Source organism: Gymnoscopelus braueri, assembly GCF_963280865.1.
Source record: "Gymnoscopelus braueri genome assembly, chromosome: 20".
Classification (NCBI taxonomy): Eukaryota; Metazoa; Chordata; class Actinopteri; order Myctophiformes; family Myctophidae; genus Gymnoscopelus; species Gymnoscopelus braueri.
Genome location: NC_137622.1, coordinates 29,202,418 through 29,227,343, shown reverse-complemented (window position 1 = coordinate 29,227,343; position 24,926 = coordinate 29,202,418). Strand labels below are relative to the sequence as shown.

The window sequence follows — 24,926 nt, the reverse complement described above, 5'->3', positions numbered from 1 at the left end:
CACCACTTCTTCTTTTTTTCTATTCCGTCCACTTGCAGGCTTGTTCTGTTTTCCCTTTCTCCTTATCTTACTTTGTTATCTCTTTTTTCCTTATTCCTGTTTTTCTCTCTCTCTCTTTCTTCTTTCTCTCTGCCTCTCTCTCTCTTTATCTCCTACTGACATTCTGGCTGCTGTTGAGAAGGCGCAGAACGGTGGATAGATAGGCCTTTATTGATCCCGAGGGAGATTCTGGGGAAAAAAATCTGTCAGCCAACAAAAAGAGGAAAACAAAAGACTATAAAGTAAACACTATTTACATGTAAGGACTGTCACTTAGACTAGAACCAACAATAGTGGAAAGGTTAGAAGTCACAAAATAATAGAGAAAAGAATAGACATCTGCGGCGCTTTGCTCTCTACAACCAGCCTGCTCCGCTTGTCTTTTATGTATTACTATTACTTAAGCTGCTACAATGTCTGAGGAGCTGAACACAACTACATTTGAACTGTTGTGTACCTCTATGCAAGATGTAACAATAGACAACCTTGAACCTCAACCAGATAACGGCAAGACAAGAAACAATCCTGAGCCATTTTGCTTTGGATGTTGGATGTCTCTCATTGTGAGCCAAAATGTAAACCCATGCACTGCAACTCAAGGGTCCATTTTTTTTTTCACATTCCCGGGCCTAAATTAACACTTTTACCGTTTTACCGTGTGGCAAACATTCAAACACGCACACTGTAAAACACATACACCTCCTAGACACGCAAATACCATGACACACTCAGAAAACAGCGTTACGGTCAGTCATATCCCCCAGAGGGAATCAGCATTTACTACAAAACAAATAACAGGAAACTGTCGCGCTTGGCCATGCTGTGAGGTTTCCAACAATCCCTGCCCTTGTGCTGGGCTCCTTCCTTTTCTGCAGACGTAACTTTACGACCTCCACCTTGTATGCCTGACTATGGTCAAAAGCAGCCTAAGATTTGGCCTCTGGTGATTTGATGCTGTTAGTATTTGTTGTTTAAAGCGCATTATGATTGTCAAGCCTAGACATTGTGTCTGTTCAGCAAGACAGTTTCCTGTGGTTTGCATGGGCGGTAGTGGCTCAGGCGTTACAGGACAGAAGGTTCCCGGTTCGATCCCCAGCTCCTTATGGGTGCATGTAGAAGTGACCTTGCTTAACCCTTACCTAGACTCACAAGTTAGCCTCTAAAAACATAGCTAGAGACTGACTGGGGACAATTTCCCAGTTTTCATTGCTAAAACGTTGTGGAAACAATTAGATGGAAATAACTGCATTACAGAATCAGTCGTTAGGTTCTTGTTAGCGGGAATTCTTGCCGCTGTTCTAGCAACTAACTTGCATAGACGTCCCCAGACATGTCAGCAGGCAGAGATGTCTGACCTTCTGGGAACACTAGGCCACTGAGCCCCTAACAGTTCTTGATGAGCAGGTTGGTGCCTTGTTGTGTACTGTGTAGTGTATGTGAATGGGTGAATGTGAAGTACAGCGTAAAGCACATTTGAGTGGTTGGACTAGGCTAGAAAAAGCGCTATATAAATGCAGTCCATTTACCATTCCTGTCTTGTTCCAAGAAGGAACATTTATGAATCCACATCAGGTTTGTTTGCGATTTGTCTTTGCATGTACCAGAAACTTCAAATGGTGTTTGGCTCAAGTGTAGGCACAGTATACTATAAATCATGCATTGACGTCAAATGATAAATAGCTATATACTAATACAAAGCAGGACAGCCAATATCATCATCGGCTGCTGGATATAAAAGCAAGAAATAGGACAATAAATCTGCTGTTGCTCGAGGATTAACAACATATTGTTTCACCCTTTATTCATTCATCTGGTCTATGTCAGGCAGTCATCTTTAATTTGTATTCTGTTTTCGATTGCAGAACTACAGTTTTACATGCAACGAGTGCGTTATGTCTTGACCCTTTGTCAATTGTTTCTGAGAGAAGTATGTCATTGCCCCCAGTAGATCTTTTTCACATAGCGTCTATTCCTCTGTTTTGAAGAATATTCATCTATATACTGTATGTGTATATATTTATATATATATAAATATAGTTGTAGTTTTTTTTGGGGGGGGGGTTGATCGTCTCTTATTCTATGAGTGTTGCACAGTAAATCTGGAGTGATTCTTGCCGTTTCTCTGAAAAGTGGAAAGATGGACCCGTTCAACTGTGCCATAAAAAAATCAGTAGGTAAGGCTTGATTTAAACGGTGTACCGTGCCGAGAATAGCTGATCTACAAGCTCACAACACGTTGCAGCGTGACGCTTGTCAATCTGCTGTTTTCGGCACTCGACACTGGCACATAATAATGAAGTATAAATTAGGCTTCACTGAAGGAGGGCGAAGAATGTGCATTTCACCCAACATTGACATGAATTATGAACTATGAATAATCAATTAATTAAAATAATAGTACATCCCACAAGTGGAGTACCAGTGTCTCTTGCTGCTCCAAGTTCAGAAACATACCAAATTAGAAAATGTAAATCTGATTTACCGTCCAGCTCAAAGTCACAAGGCAGAGTTGGATACAGCAGGCACTCAGTTAAGATCAAGGCTTTTATTATCTGCTGAATTTCATTTTGGACGCTGCCAGAGGTTTAATTGGAGTCAATAGTGGTTTAATTATCCCATTTGTTTTCATGTCATAGGTTATTAAACAACCTTGCTGTGTGATGCACAGGACAAATAGTGTCGCACTTGCCAATCATCACGCTGAAAATGACCCAACATGTTATACCCTACAATTTGAAATCCCTGCATGCAGATAAATGGGTGTAATACTTCCTTGATTAACCCAAGGAAAAGCATGCTTATTCATTAACTCTGTATTTGTCTTTCCCTAAATTTAGGTTAAACATCGGACAGGCCTGACTTGAGTTAGTATTTTAATCATAATGCCGAATCGGGGTATTTGGAAGGCCTAATGTTTCATACTTAAGCATGAGCCGACGTTGGACAATGTCATCAAGATAGAAATAAACAGAGCCTGGCCAGGCGAAGGCGGGGAGGTTTGGAAAACTGATTACAGGCCTTCAATTTCTGGCCCACACTTGACCAAAGAATCAACATATTCACTGTATAACATTTCGAGAATAGACAAGACGAGAGATGAAAAAATAGAACGAAAAAGAGAGAGAGAGAGAGAGAAAAAAGAAAGGGGAAAATGTTCAAGAGAAAATAGCATCACTCTTTTCGATTGCCAGAGCGAGGGTGTTTGCCAAAAGCAACATCGAGGGGAGTCCACTGTATGGAGGACTGTTCTCCTTTCAGAGATAGATTACATTTACGGCCTTTGTTGAACTCCAGAAGACATGATTGCTGTCACTCTCTCCAAAGCCGTCGCACCACTGTGAGCACAGTGTGTGCAGAAATTCTGCCCTCATGCCATTTATCCTTCGTTGCTGTCAGGCAGAAACCTTGTATCTCCAAACTATGTTTTTTCCCCCTAAATGAATGGCCTACTTTGTTTTAGAAGAGTGTCGCACAAAAGTTGCCAACATTGACGGTTTAGATCTGCTATTTTTTAAAGTGAAAGTGAAAGTAGTTAATTCTGTCTGTGGGTTTTATAAATATTTAACCAATGAAAAGTATTAGCAAGTGCTTGTGACTAAGTAATAACTACATTGGATCCATTGGAACACAGCTTCTTTTTGTCCATATCCTGAAAATGTACGCTTTTGAATTTGAACATACAAGGTTTCCAGCCTCCACCTCATACAAAGCAAACTTACACCAGCTTGTGCACACGGGGTTAAAGGTTTTATCATCTTTGTATATACTCCTCGGTACAGAGGATGGATGGCGTCTGTGAAGTGTGTGTGTGTGGTGTGTGTGTGTGTGTGTGTGTGTGTGTGTGTGTGTGTGTGTGTGGTGCGTGTGCGTGTGCGTGTGCGTGCATGTGAGTGTGTGGGAGTGACTGTAACAGTGTAAGTGTAGGTGAGATAACAGAGCATAGATTGGGTGTAGACTGTGTTGAGTGATTCACTTCTGGGTTATTTTAATGCTTTATACAACGGGCTGATAATTTGGACAGTTCTCAGGCTCCCACACTGTGGTGATGTCACCACTGATCATATATCTCTATCCTCCTCAGGTGCAAACCAGTTGTTGTTCCTCTCGATACAAGATTACAATGCCCAATAATAATAAAATGATGAGAATAGACCTTTCCAAAATGCAATGATGTAATAATATGTAATAATAGCTTCTCTAAAACCGGACTCTACAACGGAGGTCAGCCAGTCAAAGAGTCAAAATAAGAAACACAAGAAGTAACACAAGACTAAAAGAAGTGAAGTCACTACGAAGCAAGTCTAGTGAAAAGTGTGTTTAACAGGCGATGTTAGCCACTTAAGCCATATTTTATAATTACTGTAGTAGCTTGTAGATGGCAGGTTGAATGTGGTTAAAGAAGGTACTGAATTAACTAGTCAAGAGGTTCTCTGGCAGGGCACTCTGCAATCTGGGAGCTCTATCAGCCAAAGGCCAAACAACTTAAAGCCTCATTTTCACTTTGTTATACAGTACGACCAATGCCACATCGTGTCATGTTTTCCAATTGAAAATCGGTTAACTTTGGCGAGCGACAAGGTCCTACAACGTAGTAAAAGTTAGCCTTTAGCCTTCACGCCTAGACTTTGTGGTAAGCAGTAACACACCAGCTGTAAGTAATACAAATCAATCAATGACTTCAGTTCTCCAAAGCAAACGTGAATGGACACAGAGTATACAGTATGCGTTAGGCCAGCATTACACGCACATTTGGGTTTGATTGCCCTGTGTATGGTACAATGGCCACGAATGGCTCGTAGTCAAGTCCCCAGCCAACGGTCGAGTCTCCAAAGACAAAATGGCAAAAGCCGTAATAGCACTTATTTTCTTAACCTTGGCCAAACTAACGAACATCTGCAAAAATGTCACCAGTTAATAAGATTTTCCAGCCGCTTCTCTGTAGTCGGCTGCCCAGTGACATCACTTGAACTCCCTTCTTCCTTTCCCTTCCCATGCCCCGAACTTTCCTTCAAATCCTTTCTCACCAAACGTCCCCATTCAACCTGACAGAAATGTTTATTAGTGTCTTTATTCGCCAGTGTCATTCAGCTCCCTTCTCTAAACACAGAAGACGGAGCGTCCGCCCAAGAACGCGTCTCTAATGGCCTCCCCAGCTGTCGGACCACTAATTGCAAAAGCCTCCTTGCATGCGGAGGATCTGCCTCTTTGAGGGAACGCGGTGAGTCCCTGCAGACTGTCGCGGATGGGACAGACAGTGAATGCACGGCTCAGGTTAGGCTAGTGGAGATATATCACTTGTCCCCAGTTTGAGAAACAGTTTCCTTTTCCAAACACAGCTGCCTAGTCTACAGTGTACACCCCCACCTCCCCCTCTTTTACTGCCCCAAGAAAAAACAATGACATTGTGGCTACAGTAAATGCTAGTGTGGTGTGTCCCACCTGGAATCAGAATATACTGTAGGTCTGTAAGGGTGTGTGGTGCTGATGTGGAACGCATTAGCCATGTCTGTCAATAGGATATTAGTTACCACTGATTGTCAAGTGTGTCACACCATTGACTGTGTAATGTTTCAGCAATAGTGGCATTTTTGTCTATTATGGAAATGTGTCTGCCAGTGCACTGTTCGTAAAAGACATGTTATTGACTAGGTCACTGTGGGTGTGCATGTGTGTAAGGTATTTGTGTCTGAAAGAGACAGAGAGAGAGAGAGAGAGAGAGAGAGAGAGAGAGAGAGAGAGAGAGAGAGAGAGAGAGAGAGAGAGAGAGACAGAGAGAGAGAGAGAGAGAGAGAAGGCGAGGGCGATATACTGTAGCATGCAAGATAAAGTCAAAGGGATGTGTTTGTGTAAGTGTAGAACAGAGATGGAGTGAGATAGCAAGAGAAACGGAGAGACTGACCAAGATGTGACAGAGTGAGTGCTTGTATTTGCTCCGGGAGGATGGGAGCGAGAGTGACATAGACTCTTATCCAGCGTCTGGCGATGAAAGCGATAGGCCTGCCACCACGTTTGCCACCGATACTATCGAATAACCCTGCAGTCTGTTCGCCTCTTACATCTAACACCTCTCTTGTTAAACTTTCATTCACAGATCGGTTCGCTCACACGTCTGCCATAGTCGGGCTTTCCCAGCTTTAAACCTTACTTTGCCAGCGAGCAAGCAAACAAACAAGCAGTCATTGATGTGCGGATTATGTCAAAATCTTCTCACGCTGTGACAAAAAAAACTCTATTCCATGTGGTGTTCGTTTCACGTGAACTTGTTCAGAGCTTTCTAATAATGAGCTCGATCTGAGGGGAAAAAAAAGCATCCAGTGGGCCGTTCCAGGGAGTGCTTTGACAATTCCATTCCCCGTCTGCCTGACCTTAATCTGGATTAGTTGATTTCCTCTCAGTGGATTAGCAACTCAGGGGTTCAATTAAACACCATGCAGCCGAATGAGTTTGAATCAAGGTATTACAGAGTACTACTAAGAGCTCCCAGCGCTCCTGCTGGGGCGTCCTGTGTGGGAAACCAAGCATCCACCAAGCATCTGCCCAACCTTTTCTAGGCAAGGAAGACATTTTAACCGACCAAAAAGTAGTTTACTTTCACAGTAAAATCCTTAGTGTTCATTTAACTCTTGTAAAATATTTATGTAGTTAGTCCTCTCCTCTCCACACCTGTTAACCCCTATATATTTAGTCGCATGGCGAATAGCGAAATTAGCCATTCTACAAACAAGAACGCATTGCGTAGCAATTTTTTATGTATTTTTTTCACCTACAATAACATGGCCAATATACTGATGCCAGGTGTAAAGAGGTTAAGATGAGAGTTGTGGACTCGAAAGGCCTGAAAGTGTCCCAAACCCCAACTGCTTCAGCAGAGCTATTAGTCTGTGGCCATTAGCCGTAGACTGGGGTTTCACTGGGCAGGCCAGGTCTCATCAGTGATCATAACGTTTAACTGTCGTGTATAAATGTGAAGACGAGGGACTTGTTGGAAAAAGAGCATGCCTGCCTGTCCCTGGACAGAAAGATGAGCGTAGAATAGCACACTCTCCGACCGGGGAACGGTGTCAGATGGAAAACATACACATCACGCTAACGGAAAATAAACGTCTCGCACAGAGACATTCCTGCATGCTAATTCCCTTACCTTCCACAGAGTTGTGACACACAGTCACATTTGTAGCAGAAATTCTTTATTTTTTACTATGGGTCTATTGTTTGTTTAACCATGGAGGAAATAAACAGTAGTAGCCCAAAACTGACTTCGCATGAAACCCAATACAATGTCAGAGGTATCCTAAATGAAAGAGGAGCCCTCTCAGTGCAATGGAAAAACAGAAGTGTGTGTGTGTGTGTGTGTGTGTGTGTGTGTGTGTGTGTGTGTGTGTGTGTGTGTGTGTGTGTGTGTGAGAGGGGAGAGGGGGGGGGGGGGGGTCGGCGTCATGGCGTACATAGAAAACAAAGCAGAAGAAGAAGTGGGACACCCAGGACACTGTAAAGGAAAAGGCCAGAGGGGAGGATGGAGGGGAGAGAGAGAGGAAGATGCAGAAAAGGGAGGGAGAAATGGAGCAGAGGATAAAGCAGACAAGGGGCCCGATCGACTTGACTTTAGGGCCTCAACAGGTCCTTCTCTCTCTTTCTCTCTCTCTCTCTCTCCCATACTCTGCTTTCTCTGACCTCTCCTTCTCTCTGAGGCAAGTGGCTGGCTGGTTTGGGGCCATGGCGTGTGGTGGCGTGGGGGGGTGGGGGTGGAGGCGCTGACTGTTCCTGTCTGTGACTAGATCATATGTGACACCGTAAGCCCTTTTTACCTCAGTGTGGCCCTTCTTAAATCCTCTTCCCCCTGACTGACTGACACGGCCCAGACGACGCATGCCGGCACACAGACACTGCAGCCTTTTCTTTCCTTTTCTTTTTTTCCTTCTCTGTTTTTCCCCCCTGCATGGACGAGAGAGGGTACAGCGTAACTTGAGGGTTTTACTGTGGTAGTGTTTTGAAGTTTCTTTGTTTTTTTGTGGTCGTGCGAGTGCCCAACAAGATGTACAGTATGGGAATGATACTCAGTTGGCATAGTTATTGCTTATTTCACGTTATTTTGCCTTGAATGAACATGATGCAACATTTAATGATTTAAAGCAGCACTATGCATGGTTTTTAAGCAAACGTATTAGTGTTTTATCAATCAAAACCATGCAAGGAATTAAAAATGTATAAGATCAGCCCTGATATTTATGTATCAGTAGTTGGGATTGTGTGCTAGTATGAAAACACTTCCCTCTCTCTGCCACTTGGTGCAGCAAGAGGTACCACTCAGCTAACACACACAAGGAGTGAACTCTCTCCAGTGCATGCTTTAAAAGTCTCATTAGGACATTAGGTATGCACAACACAGCCCATTATTTACCATAATAACAAACATTTTCTCAGTGTCACAATGGAATGGAGCAACGTTTACATGATAACTGTTGTTACATTCAGTTAAAACATATTTCAAACACCAGTGTTGATGAAAGAGACCTGATAGCTCTAATGGCATTGTATAATGTTTAGATTACATCTTGCCCGTCACTTGTTTCCATCAGCAAATACTTTATTTGTCTTATCTGATGCTACAGTATTTAGACTAAACAGAGCTAGTGAAGATTTTTGGGGACAGAGCGGAATCGGTCATTCCCTCGACGTTTTGTTTACCATGCTATGTAAATGTTGTGTTAATATGCCACTGATTAAGGGCTGCGGTTGTGTGTCATTCCACGTGTGGACGTGTGATGTGTTGTCCTGCATATTGATGATGACATCTGATTTAGTTTCATTTTTGTTGTTATTGTCAGCAGACTAAACAACATCCTTTTTAGTAGTCAGAGGGTTTGTTGGCGTTTTGCTCTTCGTTTTTGTGCTGTTTTTAAGAAGAAGCCCCTTTGTGTGATTGTTGGTTTGGCTCCAGTGGGCCACCCTGAGGAGATGATCGGTGGGGATGCTCTTTTGTTGTCTGGACTTTTCTGTCAAATTCCCCAATATCCACAAGTCTGGTTGTCTGAGTGGTTGAGGAGGGGACATTACATTTTGTATTTTTTATATAGAGGATGGTTCAAATAAAAAGTGAACAGAACCACTTTCCTCTTCCATACCCCCCCTAGTCCTCTCTCCCCCCCCCCCCCCCCCAAAAAAAGAAAAACAGAAAAGAAAAGAAAAAGAAAAAACGGATGTCAGAGTTACGAGGAAAGGTCAACTAACAAATGACACTCTGTGCTAAACTGGGGGCTTCGACCCCAGAGTATCTACTCGCTCCCACAATGCAAATCCCCTGAGTTGCAAATCCTCCTGACCTGGTGAGTTGACCCCTGCACACCCTGGAGACAAACCTCAATAGGTGTTATGGATGATAGCAGGGACAAGAGAGAGACAGAAGCAAGAGGAGGAGGAGAGTGAGAAAATTAAGTCTTGGTGTATCAACTATTTCTTCCTTCTCTCTCTTTCTCTGTCTCTCTGTCTTTCTCTTTCTCTCTCTTTCTTTCTCTCTCTCTCCCTCCCTCTCTCTCTCTTAGATGGGGACGTCTATGGGGGCCCTTTATGAGTTGACAATTAATAGTCTCTATAGATCTCCTGAATGGTGAATTGAGATGGATTGTCTCTCGGCTATTCAGCGGCGTTCGAGCGTGCCGCTGGACAAAGAGCGGTGGCTGTGAAGCCGAATTACCCATAAGGCCATTTCCTTTTTTATTTCACAGACGTAGGCCCTGTGGGAAGAACCCATGCGCGCGCAGCGCGCGCGCACACACACACACACACACACACACACACACACACGCACACGCACACACACACACGCGAACACACACGCACGCTGCGCGCGCACACACACACACACACACACACACACACACACACACACACACACACACGTACACACACACACACACACTCTGTAGTACTAGTGACCATTTTGAAACCAGATCTGTGCCAGAACAGTGTCCCTTTAAAACAGTGATCTTTCAGCAGCTCTTTCTGATGGCGTGCCTTTCGGGTTACGGGGCTGGTGAGAGAGAAAGGATCGCATTGAGGTCGACGTCTGTTTAGATGTCTGAAGGCAAAAATGACATTCGCCCATTTCAGTAGCCACAATGCGACATGCCATACGTCAATCAGTTTTTTTTATCCTGCAACCATACAGACAGGGAAGCATTGATGTTATGACGGGGCCATAAATCACCAAGAGAGTGCCTCAAATTACGGCCAACACGAAAGGAATGGGAAGCGAGTCTCCGTATATGAAGCGTTGTATTGGACCACAATCCGTGAAATACCAAATGCCTGATTTGTACATGGTTGCGTGCGGTGTTGCGCACCAAAAATAGCTGATTGCGTTGTGAGTTTACACTGTAGGTTATTTTCTGTGCGCAACACCGGCGCACAACTAAGTCAGGCTAATGGGGGGTGGGGGGATGCTGGGAAAGGCCATATAAAGAGTGGGAGATAATGAAATGTGCAGGCAACATGGGGAGGCCATTGAAGTTTTTTTGTTGTTTTGTTTTTAATCTGCTAATGATGTCTTAGGGCTCTAGAAACTGCTCTTTGGCCAGTGGATTTCTTCCCATGGTAGTTTGTATTGGGCGCTGAAGTGCATACAAATGGCTTGTTAATTAAGATGGATGGTACTTGCAACAGAAAAAAAAACTGTCTTCATGATAATAAGGCAGGGTTAAACATGTGAGGTTTGGAAGGACCTCCTTGTAGCGTGGAAGTTTGTATGTGTAGCGGAGGTCTGCATCCGTGTGTGTGTGTGTGTGTGTGTGTGTGTGTGTGTGTGTGTGTGTGTGTGTGTGTGTGTGTGTGTGTGTGTGTGTGTGTGTGTGTGTGTGTGTGTGTGTGTGTGTGTGTATGTGTGTGCCTGTGTGTGTGTGTGTGTGTGTGTGTGTATGTGTGTGCCTGTGTGTGTGTGTGTGTGTGTGCCTGTGTGTGTGTGTGTGTGTGTGTGTGTGTGTGTGTGTGTGTTAGTAAAAAGGCAAACTACTCTGAGGTCTAACCGTAGACGTTCTCATCTCGTGCACTTCCATAAGTGGCCTCTGTAGGTAGAAACTGTCCCTCATTGTCAATTTATTCGGCAGAAGGCTTCTCTTTTTTTTTCAACGTCACCTCATGTTAAATGCATCAACATTTCTCTGTCATTTTTTTTCTTTCGCCCCTCAAAATGTCTTCAGATCAGGCTGTCTTGCCAAGCTGTTTCCTGCCGGGGCCCTAAATGACCGAGGCAGATGTATGGTGTGCAAAATGAGTAATAGCTTGCATGGATATGGAGATTTCTTTCTTTCTTTATTTCTTACTCTTTTTTTTAAATGAGAGGTTATCCTTTGGATCAGGAATACCAAAATGGAATTACGTGAAGTGATGCAGTGTTTAACTCACGGAAGATTAGCTATAAATTGTCCATGCTAGTTCATTGTAACTAAGTGGAACTTTTTTTGTGATCCAAGTTGTATTGCAGCTAACTTAGGACACAACTTGGGTTTTCCTTTTTGTTGAGAAATACAAAGCTCATATGGTGAGTTTTGCAGCTCGGGTTTGACATTATTAAGTTTAAGCTATGGGTAAAGTTAGCTCAACAGAGTTTGAGCTAACTTTACCTTGTAGCTTGTTACACTGGTACTAATGCTGTATGTGACTATCTGTGCAACTAAACAGATTTAATGTATCCTTTGCACATATGTATTTTTGGAATATTAAAATATGTTTGTGGTTATGCCCAAACTCAAACTCGAACTTCAAGTGTCGATTAAATATAGAAAGTGTGAAGTCATGGATGTTTATGATTCAGCTGGGATTCTGGAATTATTGTACTTCTGAGATTTGGTGTGAAGAGTCAGTGTTAACTGGAAGTGTGTGTGTGTGTGTGTGTGTGTGTGTGTGTGTGTGTGTGTGTGTGTGTGTGTGTGTGTGTGTGAGTGTGAGTGTGTCTGTGTCTGTGTCTGTGTGTCTGTGTGTTCACCTTTTGAGAAACTGGTCGACCTCCCTGTGAGGGAGTTCGACAGCCAGAGAGAGCTTGGAGAGTCCCCCCTGATTGGGCACCATCTACTCCCTCCCAGCACACACACACACACACACACACACACACACACACACACACACACACACACACACACACACACACACACACACACACACACACACATACACACACACATTAACACAGGCTGCACGCACGCACGCACACACACACATGTACTTACGCACACATGCATGCACACCGCTTTTTCACCCTCTCCCACTCTTACCATTGTTAATGTTTTCTGTGTGTGTGTGTGTGTGTGTGTGTGTGTGTGTGTGTGTGTGTGTGTGTGTGTGTGTGTGTGTGTGTGTGTGTGGGTGTGTGTGTGTGTGTGTGTGTGTGTGTGTGTGTGTGTGTGTGTGTGGAGGGGGGACTTAGTCTGCATGGGGTGGCTGGGACTTTTTGCACAACAAACCCAGTTCTGTTTTGGATTAGGCTAAATGTGGTTCTTGCAGACCTCCCCCCATGCATACGTGCACACACTCACCAACACACACAGCATTCCCCGCAGTTTCTCACTTGCACGTATAAAAGAAAGTAATGAACTACTGTGTGCAGTAGTTAGTTTGCATAATTTCTCCTCTAACCGCCTACCATGCTCACCTCCATCCTCACTAGTAAAAGATGGTCTCAATTTAACTTAACCCTTCGTCCTACGTTTGTACTGTATATATTGACAGTTACAGCTGTTGAAGTTCGCATCTGTCTTGTATTAATATACTGTAGACCAGTGGATCTCAACCAGTGGTGCGGGGACCACCAGGGGGTCCCCAGCTAAATTAGTTACCATAGCGTCACAATCATTTACTACTTAGCTTCGCTATTCAAAAATAGCAGATCTACAAGCTCATAGTGTGGCACTGAGTGCCGCGCTATGAGCTTGTAGATCTGCTATTTTGGAAAAATCTGTTAAAGCTGTTCGATTTTTTTTTAAGCGAACGGTCCCTGGCACAAAACATTTTCAGATGGGGGTCCGTGGCCAAATGTATATTTAGGGGTCCTTGGCATGACAAAGGTTGAAAATCACTGCTGTGGACTACTTTGCTAAAAAGAGATCAAAACTTTGCTTTTGCTCTCAGGTGTAGTTGCAGATCACCAGGCACACAGTTAAACACGGGACATCTGCAATAGCTGCAGTGCATCTTTAAGTGTGAAGCCGTAATTTAAAGTGACAGTCAAAACTATAATTTATAGGATAATAGCAAAGTATTCATTCCACAATTATGGCCTAATAGGTTGGATATGGCAAACCTCTTGAGCCTCAAAGATTGTTTTAAATGTTTTGAATGTTGGAGAAAATTAGCTTCCTGGATTGACTGAACTGCAAGGGAATTAAATGTAGCCTACAACCAATATTCATGCATGAAAACAAACGGGTAGGTGGGTCATTTTGGGAACAAGATCTCTTTTGATCCATTCCTGGCGCCAAACCTTTCTTGGCTCTCAACCACCTGGTTAATCATGTTGGAAGTGGGGCCTAATGATTTAACATTTTAATCACTGCCAAACAGCATTACCGCAAGCTAATCATTTAACATCGGACAAGCAGTTGTCGCAGATCTGACTGAGGCTATTTCATAATTAGGTCAAATCTAGACAGGGCCTTCAGCGCTGCTGATGCTTTTTTTCATTCTCAAAGCTGTAGCAAATCTTCTGCATCAATCTTTGGTCGACAGCAACGGATGCCGTTATAGTCTTTAAAGCATTTCTCTCTACCTGCCTACATGCCTACCTACCTGTCTGTCTGTCTGTCTGTCTGTCTGTCTGTCTGTCTGTCTGTCTGTCTGTCTGTCTGTCTGTCTGTCTGTCTGTCTGTCTGTCTGTCTGTCTGTCTGTCTGTCTGTCTGTCTGTCTGTCTGTCTTCTCTGTCTGTATCTTTCTCTCTCTCAAACCAACTCTTGGCTTGAAAGAGACATGCCTTGTATCTGTATCCCATAGATTTAAGAGTTCTCTGTTTAAAATCCTGCTGGGTTCAAGGCCAAGCAGAGCCTGTTCGAAAGGATCTTCCACTCTTAAATATTCATGACAGCTCTGGCACACATTCATCTCTTCAACCCGCTGTTGGAAGAAAACAGTAGTGGGCGCCCTGGTAACTCAACCACACAGCATGCATGCCTCGTAGACACAGACCTAATGACGAAGTCCTGGGTATTAGTCCAGTTCTTGACCTGTTTGGGAAATCATTGACATTTTTACCTAACAAACACTATATATTGATAACTGATGAGATTTATTCCTTTAGCTGTGAAGGTTTTCAGGTCTTATCAAGTGAGGTTCATTTGATTATAATCTGCCATAATACATTTTTGAGCGCTGAAAATATGTTTTCTATTTCACGTGTTTTAAAGGAAGTAATTTAAATACTTACAAATTTAAGGTAATGGCAGAGAGAGAGAGAGAGAGAGAGAGAGAGTGGCGTGATAAGGCCCTAGACTCACTCAGAGCTGCCGGCTCCAAGATAGAGACCAGTCGTCGCCCAGCTCTGGTTATGGTCTCCTTCCATTTTTCAAGGAACCCTTAAAAAGAACAAATGGACTGATAAAAGTAAATCAATTTTCTCCTTCCATCATCAAAGCATACTAGTTCGTTCACAAGCAGGCTAATTATTTTGTTTTTACCTTTAATCTCACGAGAAGCAGAAGTGCACCGCTTTTTGAAGTTTGCTCGAACCTTTTTCATCCCGGCATACGGTAGCCTACTATAGGCACCAGAATGTAATAGGCTATGGTAATTTGGATGATAGCTTTGAATTGTGCTCCGGCTTGAGGGAGGGGCAAACGTCATGTCCCAACATTAACTGTAGGCTGATCTCGCATAAGGCCTAATTAAAATGTTCTCCTTAGATCTCCCAGGTATGAACAATAGTGTGTGTTTGTGTGTGTGTGTGGGGGGGGGGGGGCTTTGAATACAGCTGTTTATAGTGAAGATGAACGCCAGCTCGCACCGCTTTCTTGGCCCGGAAATGGGACCATTCGAGACGGCAATTCATCATGATTTGTTTCCAGTCCTCCCCATGTGCAGTGGATGTCAACGGGCCTAGAACCTCTGCAAAACAATGCCCTGGTCCAGACGACCTGGTGGGTTATTGGTTCTGCCGGATTATATTATCCCAGCAGAAGCACTCGCACTCGCAGGGAAGCCTCGCTTGGCAAGGGGGTTCGCTGGGGGCTTGAAGGGGGCCTGCTGTAGACAAACAATCTTTTAACAGTTGGTGAAGTGCTCCTCAGAGAGGACAGCGATCCCCCTTTATTAAAACCACTTGTCCGCCATTGTCTGTCTCTCTACTACCCCCCCTCTCTCTTACTCTCGTTCACTCCTTCCGTCTCTCTCCCTCTCTCTCTCTCTCTCTCTCTACCCCTGTGTTGGTTACATAAGGCGGAGGTGCTTCGTGATCGTTTGCAGGCTCTCCTGTTTTGTTTAGTTTTGTCTGTCTCTCTCCCTTTCCCTCTCACTCTCTCTCTCTCTCTTTTTTTCCACTGGAGAAGATTTTGGGGTTGGGTGGGGGTGGACTTGAGGGGGGATAGGATCCGTATCCTGACTTCTCGCTCGCACAGTGTGTTGGGGTTTGGCGAGTGTCCAGCTTTGTCTGCCTTTTTCGCGGGCACATTCCCGTCTGCGGCACGCTCGGATTCCTGTCTCCGGAGCGCGCGTGCACTGCCCAGTCTAAGGACTGCGGTCGAGAGATGGATTGTGCTGCAAGCAGTTGTTTGACAAATCATGCCAGTCGGACTCGTGATTGCATACGTGTTATTTAAAAAATGTATTTCAAAAAAGGAAATTTTAAAAGCCAAAGGGTTGGATAATTTATACTGGCCTGTCGCCTTTATTATTATTTACTGACATTTCCTTTTGTTCTCAACAGACGGGAGCCAAGATGGTACTTATAGCCGTGTGCTTGACCCACCAAACCCGCAGGTTCTTAAGCTAAACATCCCTATAAATCTGCAGCCCGAGAGCCTCCGACGTTACGTCCAAACATTCAAATGAACACGAGGAGAGGTGGAAGGGAAAGTGAAGATAAAGTGAAATAAAGATGGTCTTTGTCTGTGAGTCTGGGGAGTTGCAGGAAATGAATTATGTTGAATGTGCCGTTATATCACCCCGGTCCCACTTTACATTTCTCTTACATAGCAGGGCATTCATCAGACGTGCACAGGATTGTGCCATACGGTTTTCAGATTAAGGCAAAGGCAAACACAGAGACAGAGCCTGGGCTTTCTCTAGACAGTCGGCAATCCATTTCCAAAGTTGCGTGGATGACAGATCCCCTCATACAATGCACTGCCTCTTAAATAGAACAGAAACGCTGGAGTATGATTTTTCCAACCAGAATAGAGTTAGTTAGCCTGAAGCCCTGGAAGTTCGATCCATCCAGTTTTGAGATGCCTGTGGGTTATTAGCTGGGACGTCCTTACTGACCTCTACTGTGATGGGCGTGGTGCTCAGAAGCGTTCACAGTCACAGCGGTTGGAAGGGATGTAACCTCTCAGTCTGAAGACTGAATATGAGAAGGCTCAGCCATGACTCTTCATCTCTCCTCTGTCTTTTTGGGGAAACATGGCAATTGGAGCCTTCATCCTTTTGGGGCTTCTGCTGGAATACTTCGTTGACAGCCAAAGTAGTACCAGCCTTTCCCACTGCTCCTCAAAGACGGCTACTTCAGATTACGCAAGGCCCATCAACACACTTGCTAAAACGTAACCTTAGATAAGCATCGTTTTGTTGTAAACAACCCATGCATTAAGCCTTGGACTGGATTTTCTTGATATATGTTTCTTTTTAAATTCTAAATTAATGGAATCGCCACATGTTTCATAGGTTATAGAATTGACTCCCCTTTTCTGGCATTGCAAAAAATCTTTTGTACTTTTAAGCTATTTCATTCTGCGCCAAGGTCTGAGTAATTTCTTTAAACAATGTCTTATTTTGGCTGTATTTTATGATGAAGTGTTATGTGGAATAGGCTTGTGATCCCAGTTTTTGACACATTAGGTCCAAGTTGGGGTCGTGCACACAACAGCAAAAAAAAACATATTATGGACCAACCAAAGTGGAATTGTTCAATTTTAGAGGCCAAGCATAATGAGAGTTGGAAGCTGGTGCTTACCTCGAACCTTGATCCCAAGTCGTCAACAGCATCTAATGAGATAGGCTACAGTATGTATTCATTTTGAGATGATTATTCCCTGCATGTGGCGCGCCCTCATCCAGCTTTTATGATTTGCAGTGAGCTCAAGTTTTATAGTCCAACTGTTGCATCAGTCAGGTCACGTTTTTGGGAGCTAACCATAGCTTAGACGAGACGTATGCTGATAATGATGTGAATTTTTATCCTTCGCAGAGGTTGTAGCTGTGCACTGTATTACTCATCGTTAATGCACAACAGCGTTCACTTAATTAATCACTCTGTCCGCTGGTCGGAAAGAAACGACTGACTCACTAACTCAGAATATGTGTGCGACCGGCTACCTTGTTTCTGTGCCATGAATTTGGTAGAACTACAAGTATGACACACTAGAGGGTGGTGGTGGTGGTTTGAGGGGTTACAAATGTCTTCTTCTGCTAACCTCCACCTTCTAAAACATGTAGATAATAAAAGGCAAAAAGTCCTGCAGTCCAGACACAGCTGTAACCAGATCCCATTTCTTCTCTTCTCACCATGCAGACTGACTAAAACGCACCAGGGTGGACTGGAGGTACTATCTTGGCACCTTAAAAGAATGGGGGGGGGGGGGGGTCTGTTGCTTAGCGCGGTAGCAGAAAACGTCTGACTCAGGTTTCACTGCTTCAGGAGAATCTTCTTTGTCTTTGAGATGGCACCACTTACACTTTCAAAGAGTATGCATTTATGAAAGTTGAACGGATTTGAAAAGAGAAAGCAGTGTGAGCCGGGGGGGAACAGATTACATGACATCTGAGTCATACCTCTCACTGACACATATATCACATCATCTTAAAGAGATTAGTAACCAGATTAATGCGTCACGTCTTTTTTAGCCATTTAAGATCTTATCTTAGATCTTTTCTTTTCTCTGTGAGTTTTATCCTCATCTAAATTGCATTTGCAGGCGTGTGCTTCTGCACGTTCAAAGTTTATTGTGAAGCACATTTTAACGTCCCAGTGATTGAAACACGCTATACAAATGCAGTTTTGAATTGACTTGATGCCTGAGGATATGCTGCAGTCTCCAACTCCTTGCTATTTCTGAGATATAATCTCCATCACTTAACCCATTCAGTCCGGGGACGCATCTCTGTCATTTTAGATTTCTTTTTTATTCAAAAAATAGCAGATATACAAGCTCATAGTGCGGCACTGAGTGCCGCACTATGAGCTTGTAGATCTGCTATTTGAAAGAAAAAAAAAATCGTGAAAATGTGTGCAAATCTTTGAATATTGTTTTAAAGCGAACATTTTTAACTCAAATCTTTGCTTCTGGGGGATTCTACAAATGTCTAAATCCCCAAAAATTATGTTGCTATATCAGTGGTTCTCAAACTTTTTCCATGTCAAGGACCCCCAAAATTATATGTATTTGGCCGCGGACCCCCATCTCAAAATATGTCGTTCCAAAATTTTTTGGAAAATATATATTCAATGATTTGCGTAAATGTTCACGATTTGTCCAAAAATAATTTGCATATCTACAAGCCCATAGCGTGGCACTCGGTGCCGTGCTATGAGCTTGTAGATCAGCTATTTTTGAATAGCCAAAGAAATCTTGAAATGACAGAGATACGTTCCCGGATTGAATGGGTTAAGGTATGATAATGGACAGTTGGTCAGGAACCGCTTGACGCGTGAATCATTCATACCGCCCCCATAAATAATAGAGCCCTGCCAGCCCGTTAGCAGTAGCTGCAACTTGAAACAGCAGTCAGTGAAACACAATCTTTTACCGTGTAAACTAATGTGTTTCACCTGCCCTGGCTAGGGCGTCCGCGGGTCTTGGGGCCTGTGTGCCCCGGAGCAACGCCACAGAACCAAATCTCCTCTTCCTCCGTCTCTCTCCATGATCTGTTCTTCACTCCCGATCTGTCTCCGCTTCCTCTTCCTCCCGATTAATTTTTCACCACAGCTCTTTGATATAATTCCTGTCCCCGCGGGAGCTTGGGTAATGCAAACTGGAAGACGGGAAACATAATTATTTCTCAAAACTGCACTTCTGCCCTAATTAGTTCCTCCTCAGAAGTGGGCCTTGCATTATTTACACATCAAGGGGGACACACACGGCCGGGAGATAAATATTCATTGTTTGTTGACTTTGCCCGGGTCCCTGGGCTCGGGCCCTGAGTTGAGTCGAGAGCCGAAGTTGGTGTGACCTGCTTATGCGGCGCATCTGCCTAATACTGTACATAGTCTTGTTTCTGCTGCGATGGTTGTGACCAGGGTTCGATTTTGGGGTATGGGGGCAGGTCCATGCCTCTGCTTTTGATATCGCACCCGGTAGGGATATATTTTATCCCTGCCTCTGATCAGACTGAATTAAATACATGCGCTTTACTACAGTTTATGTTTGATAATCACAATTTTCACATTTTAATCCCTCAGGAGAGTCAGGATCAGGGTTGAACTTGGTCATGGTCGGTGGGGTAGCCTCATAATCAAATGATGCAAAGCATCATAGGTTTGATCCCAACAGGCGAACATATCCAGCATGTCCACACTGCAGTTTAACTTTCCAAGACTATACTACTCCTGCCATCTCTCTGAACATGCAGTATTTTCTTTATTTTGATATACTTTAATGAAGTCAGAAAGGAAGACAGTGGCAGTTGTGAGGAAAGAGGTCCCAGCTGCATTTTGTTCTGTGTCCTGTGCATTTTGTGGGGACACGGTACAGTATTTTTCCTGTTAATGGCCGAAGTATGAATAGACTGCTATATCTGCCGGTCCACCAAACCCTCCTCCATCTACCCCATCCCCCACCTCGGAGGTCCATATGGCCTTGAGGCCCATTGTCTGCCCTGTAAATATCTTAAGGGAAACTCAGGTTGGTTGAAAAAAAAAAAAAAAAAAAGTCACCCATTGTGGAACCTTTCGACAGCTGTTCCTTTTTTTCCTGTTAGGCTCAGCATGACGTCGATGCCGCTACACCAGAACAGTAGAACCAACGGTATAATGTCCAGCCTCACGACGGCGGGCACAATGCTTACCATAATCACTGTCAACATTAATGGAGATTCCATCGCTTGAGAATTTAAACACGGCTTTTACATATTTACAGAAGCAACAAACAAGAGAATGTGGGGCAAAAATGTCTGTTATGATTCAGAATCGAGCCATGTTTACCGGCTTTGAAATATATATTTGGGTTAGAGGATGAGATGGGGGGGATCACATTTTAAGTGGTGGGATATGAGTGGAAATGTAACATTGCCAGGCTAGACAGAGAACATCTGACACCGCAAATGTCTGCCTCACTCTCACTGTCTCGAGTGCACCGCTTTCCCCCAGACATTTGCATAGCTCTGTACTGTAGCTCTGGTCCTGTTCTACTTTGTTTGTACTCGCCACGGGAGGTCCTGCCTGGCTCAATGGCTGGAGGGTAGTCAGTTTGATTCCCACTTGGGATCACATTGTCTGGAATGCATACACAATGTGTCCCAGTGAGATGCTGCACACAGTAAAAATCCTCAGGGTTCAAATCATAAGGACCCATTTGGTTACATTTGTACAATCTCTGAGTTAGAAATGGATTTGAAAATGATCTGCGTCACTTGATCGGGGGGAATGGGGCAGAAAACCGTTCACCCTCTCTCGCACTGTGTGATAAAGAGTGAAGAACAATGCTTGAAACCTGCTGTTTTAACTCCGATTTTGAAAATGAGTCTGTGACACCTAAATCGACTGTGCCATCATCACATACTGCAGAGTGGGCCCGGCATTGGAGACAGCTGTTTCCCTTAGGCCACATTATCAGAAAACATCATGTAAATGTCCATAGGGTCCATGACTGCCTGTGTACAATCAACAAGTGGATGAGTAATCATTTTTTTAAACTTAAAGGAGTACACCCCAAAAATTACTTATTTTCTATCAATTGCACAACCCATGAAGCCTTGAATTCATGGATATTTTTTTTGTTTTTGTCGCATTCCTAAGCCAATAATCTTTTCCCGTCTTCTACCGGCTAATGTATCCGGTAGGAGACACAAAGTAGATTATTTGTGTCTCCTATCGGAAATACACCCGGTGATCAAATTATTGGCTTAGGAATGCGACAAAAACTAAAAAATATCCATGAATTCAAATCTCCATGGGGTGACTAATCGATAGAAAAAAAGTCATTTTGGGGGTGAACTATCCCTTCAACGAGGATAAGAGCAAGAAGGGATTTAATTCTTAAGTCATGGGAGTCTCGCTTCTTGAATAAAATTTGAAGCTACAAGCGAGGTGTTGTTTGAAACTCTGATAATAGATATTTTCTCTACTACAGTACTACTAGTCTCCACACAAATAGTAGATGAAATGATTCGTGATTTTAGATACCCACTACCTTGGAGATAACACACTACCTTGGAGGCTGCTAGACTAGAACAAGAGTGAATACAGGTTACCATCTCTGTTCCTCTCCAGCCTCTTTGTTCCACTTAGGATTCATGAGAACGATAACTTTCCCCTGGCCTGCTGCTTGTCAATCACCAGAAATCCACGGGAGAGGAGGACAATGTTTTTTTGTTGTTAACTTAACGGGTCTAGCAGGCCAAGTTTGACATAGGATTTTTGATGGAAACAGACTTGTTTATTCTCCCCCCCTCTCTCTCTGTCTCCCCCACCCACAGGTCGAGATCACACTGCAGGATGTCAACGACAACCCACCTGTTTTCCCCAACGATATTCTTGACGTGACCATTGAGGAGAACATTGGAGATGGCTACAAGATAATGCAGCTAACAGCCACGGATGCAGACGAGGTACTGTAACAGCTCCTCGCATTTTTCTATTGTGCCTGTCAAGATGCTCAGCCTTTCACTCAAAATGCACATGCATTACTAGAGTAAATAAACCACTAAGGATTTAAACGCATGTACATCTGGAAGAAAACTACACGTGATACATATAATTTGAAACAAATCTGTTCTGTGAATATTTATTTTAAAACAATGTCCGTAGCTGGAGACTTCTGGAAGGATTTTTTAGATTGGCACTTAAATGATGTTAGACTTTGGTAGAACCTTGGGTTATATACAGTAGTTATTTGTGCATGATATAAAATATCATGCACAAATATTGTCAGTAATCGATATCTCTTGCCTCTGTGCTCAAGGATTTAAAAAAAGCTAAAAGTGTGATTCTGAGACCTTTGCCAATAGTAGAGGAGCAACAGATAAAGTTGATCGTATATCATGGACAGGTTGGTAGCTCTATAATCCAAGGTTCTACTAAAGTTCAACAAGATGTCACATAGTGCACAATGGTGACAGAGGTCATAAGCAGGCCGTAGCATACTAACCTGTGCTTCTCCACTAAGTGAATAATGATGCCACATAATTGTTATTGTTGTTGTTGTAGCCCTTGCTATACACTTGGCAAGGTCCCCAGCCTGCAGTTACTTTCTTCCTCACTATTTCTCTTCTATCACTATCTCTCTCTCTCTCTCTCTCTCTCTCTCACACACACACACACACACACACACACAAACACGCACGCACGCACGCACGCACGCACGCACGCGCGCGCGCGCACGCGCACACACACACACACACACACACACACACACACACACACACACACACACACACACACACACACACACACACACACACACACACACACACACACACACACACACACACACACACACACAGAGAGAGAGAGAGAATTTGTGTTTTGACATAACTCGAGGCATGTAAAGACCATGGTGTCATGGAGCGACGTGGAGCGCAAACGGACTAGTGATAGATTTTTTTCGACCGTGAGGCTCCGATAATCCCTCTGCGGCCCCCGTAGTTCACATTACATCACTGGCATCGCCCTCAATTACCAATCACCTCCATCTTTCGATGCTTTAGGCAGGATGTGGACATGAAATCCTGCAGTGAGTGAAAAGGAGGCCTACCCCCATCTCCAAGGTCTGCGGTCCATCAGCCCATGCCAAACGACACAATGGAAGCGAGTGGAAAGAAGTCAGGCCATAGAGGAGAAAGATTAGTGTGAGAGAGGGAATATGGAATCAAACTTAATGTTAACTTATGAGGCCACACGTCTTTTATTGCACAGCTGTTGCCTCACCCCTACGCTTAGGTCTCAATGTGAGAAAAACTCGACATAGTCCAATTTCGTCCATTTTCTCTTTTATCAGAATTGTATATTGACTGTAAATCTCAGGCCTGGAATCAAGTCAGTATTTTCAATAGGGGGGTTTTAAGGACATTATTTGATTACTTTTTTTTTTTTTGCTCCCCAGTGCCAGAGACCTCAAGACTTTGATCTTGAAAGGTTTAACATATGGTGGTGAAATCAAACTGAGCAGTGTTTCTTTCACTGTCGTTCCCTTTTTCCTCACATTTGACTTTTGAGGGGCACGTCTGCGTGAGCTGTGTTCCACAACTCAAAAGTTGAATGTTATACTTTCACGCACGTATCTAGACTTCAGGCGTTGAATTGAGTTTATGTGCTAATATCTAGTTGAGATGATGAAGGTCAAACAATAACCCTTTGTTGAGGGGAAGTAGCATGCTGCCCGCAGTGAGACTGAGCCATGCAGAAAAGAAAAACCGTAAGACCAAAAAAAGAGAATCTAGTGGAGTCTTTCGAGAATTACAGGTTATAGATGTTTATCCCAAACTTCAACACTGCCATGAATAGGGTCGCTAAATAGGAGCCTGTGTTTCATTCCAGCTCCTGCTCAGAGCCAGGCAGAAGTCCGGCCAACACTTTGCCCACATCCTAACGCAGGAAACTTAAGTTGCGCTGACACTAAGCGTACGGAACGAACTGGAGCCCTCGCTGAGAGAAAGCCACATGTGTGAGCCAGGGTTGGAGTAGCCAAGAGCGCAAGCTGTTGGCCAGCTGACTGGCTGAATTCAGACATCATAATGATCCCATCCAATTTAACAGTGCTACATGTGGGATTCATGTGTGAGGGTATTAAAATGCTGTTTCTTAGCATCCGTTTTTCGCTACACCCATTTCCACCCCAAAGAAGGAAAAGGTTGCGTACGGGTTAAAAGAAAAGAGATTGCTCTCTTTAATTTTATTTTTTTCTCCTCGTAACGCGGGCTAGGTCGGACTCTCTTTGAAAAATGTTTCTCACCTCATTTTGAAAAGAAATACACTACCTTTTGTGCTTTTGTAGAGAACCCGAACATTTTATTAACATGGTGACCTAATGTGGAAAACACGCGGCAGGTAAAGCTCTCTTAATGAAGAAAAGTACAACAATGGGTGTTTTTTTGGAGAGGCCTCCAAAAAGTAACCTCAGTCTGAAATTGAGCAGTAATGTGTTCCAGATACACACAACTCTTGTAAGCAGCGGCGCATTATGCACTTTTCTTTTCGTTTTCATTATAACCGCCGCCATTTCTAAGGCATGAATGTGTTCAGAGCGGATTTACACCATGACAGTCGAGTCGAGTTGAGACTTTACCGCGTTTCAACAAGGGTTCATCTGGAGGGCCTCAGTGACAACAAGCTGTTTGCGTTATGATTGGCCTCGCCTGCTCAGCTCAACGTTGCATTCCGGAAGCCCAGAATCCCTGGCGGCGCTGTCTGCTTCGCACCTCTCCACTCCTCATAGGAACTGCCTGCTCCCAAAAACCACTCGTCTGCTAAATGAGTTTCCTTCTGTTCCTGAGTCTGCTGCTCCGTGGAAGTCTGCTGTTTAATTGGTCAACCCGCCCACAC

General features: G+C 43.8%; 1 protein-coding gene across 1 annotated transcript in view; it reads left to right on the top strand.

The window, feature by feature from the left end:
* Nucleotides 1-24,926, top strand: part of fat4 (FAT atypical cadherin 4) — a 109,096-nt gene that overhangs the window by 33,592 nt on the left and 50,578 nt on the right. The window contains exon 2 of the mRNA XM_080415474.1: nucleotides 21,863-21,994. Coding sequence (XP_080271600.1) covers nucleotides 21,863-21,994 — 132 coding nt within the window. The remainder of the gene's footprint in view (nucleotides 1-21,862; nucleotides 21,995-24,926) is intronic.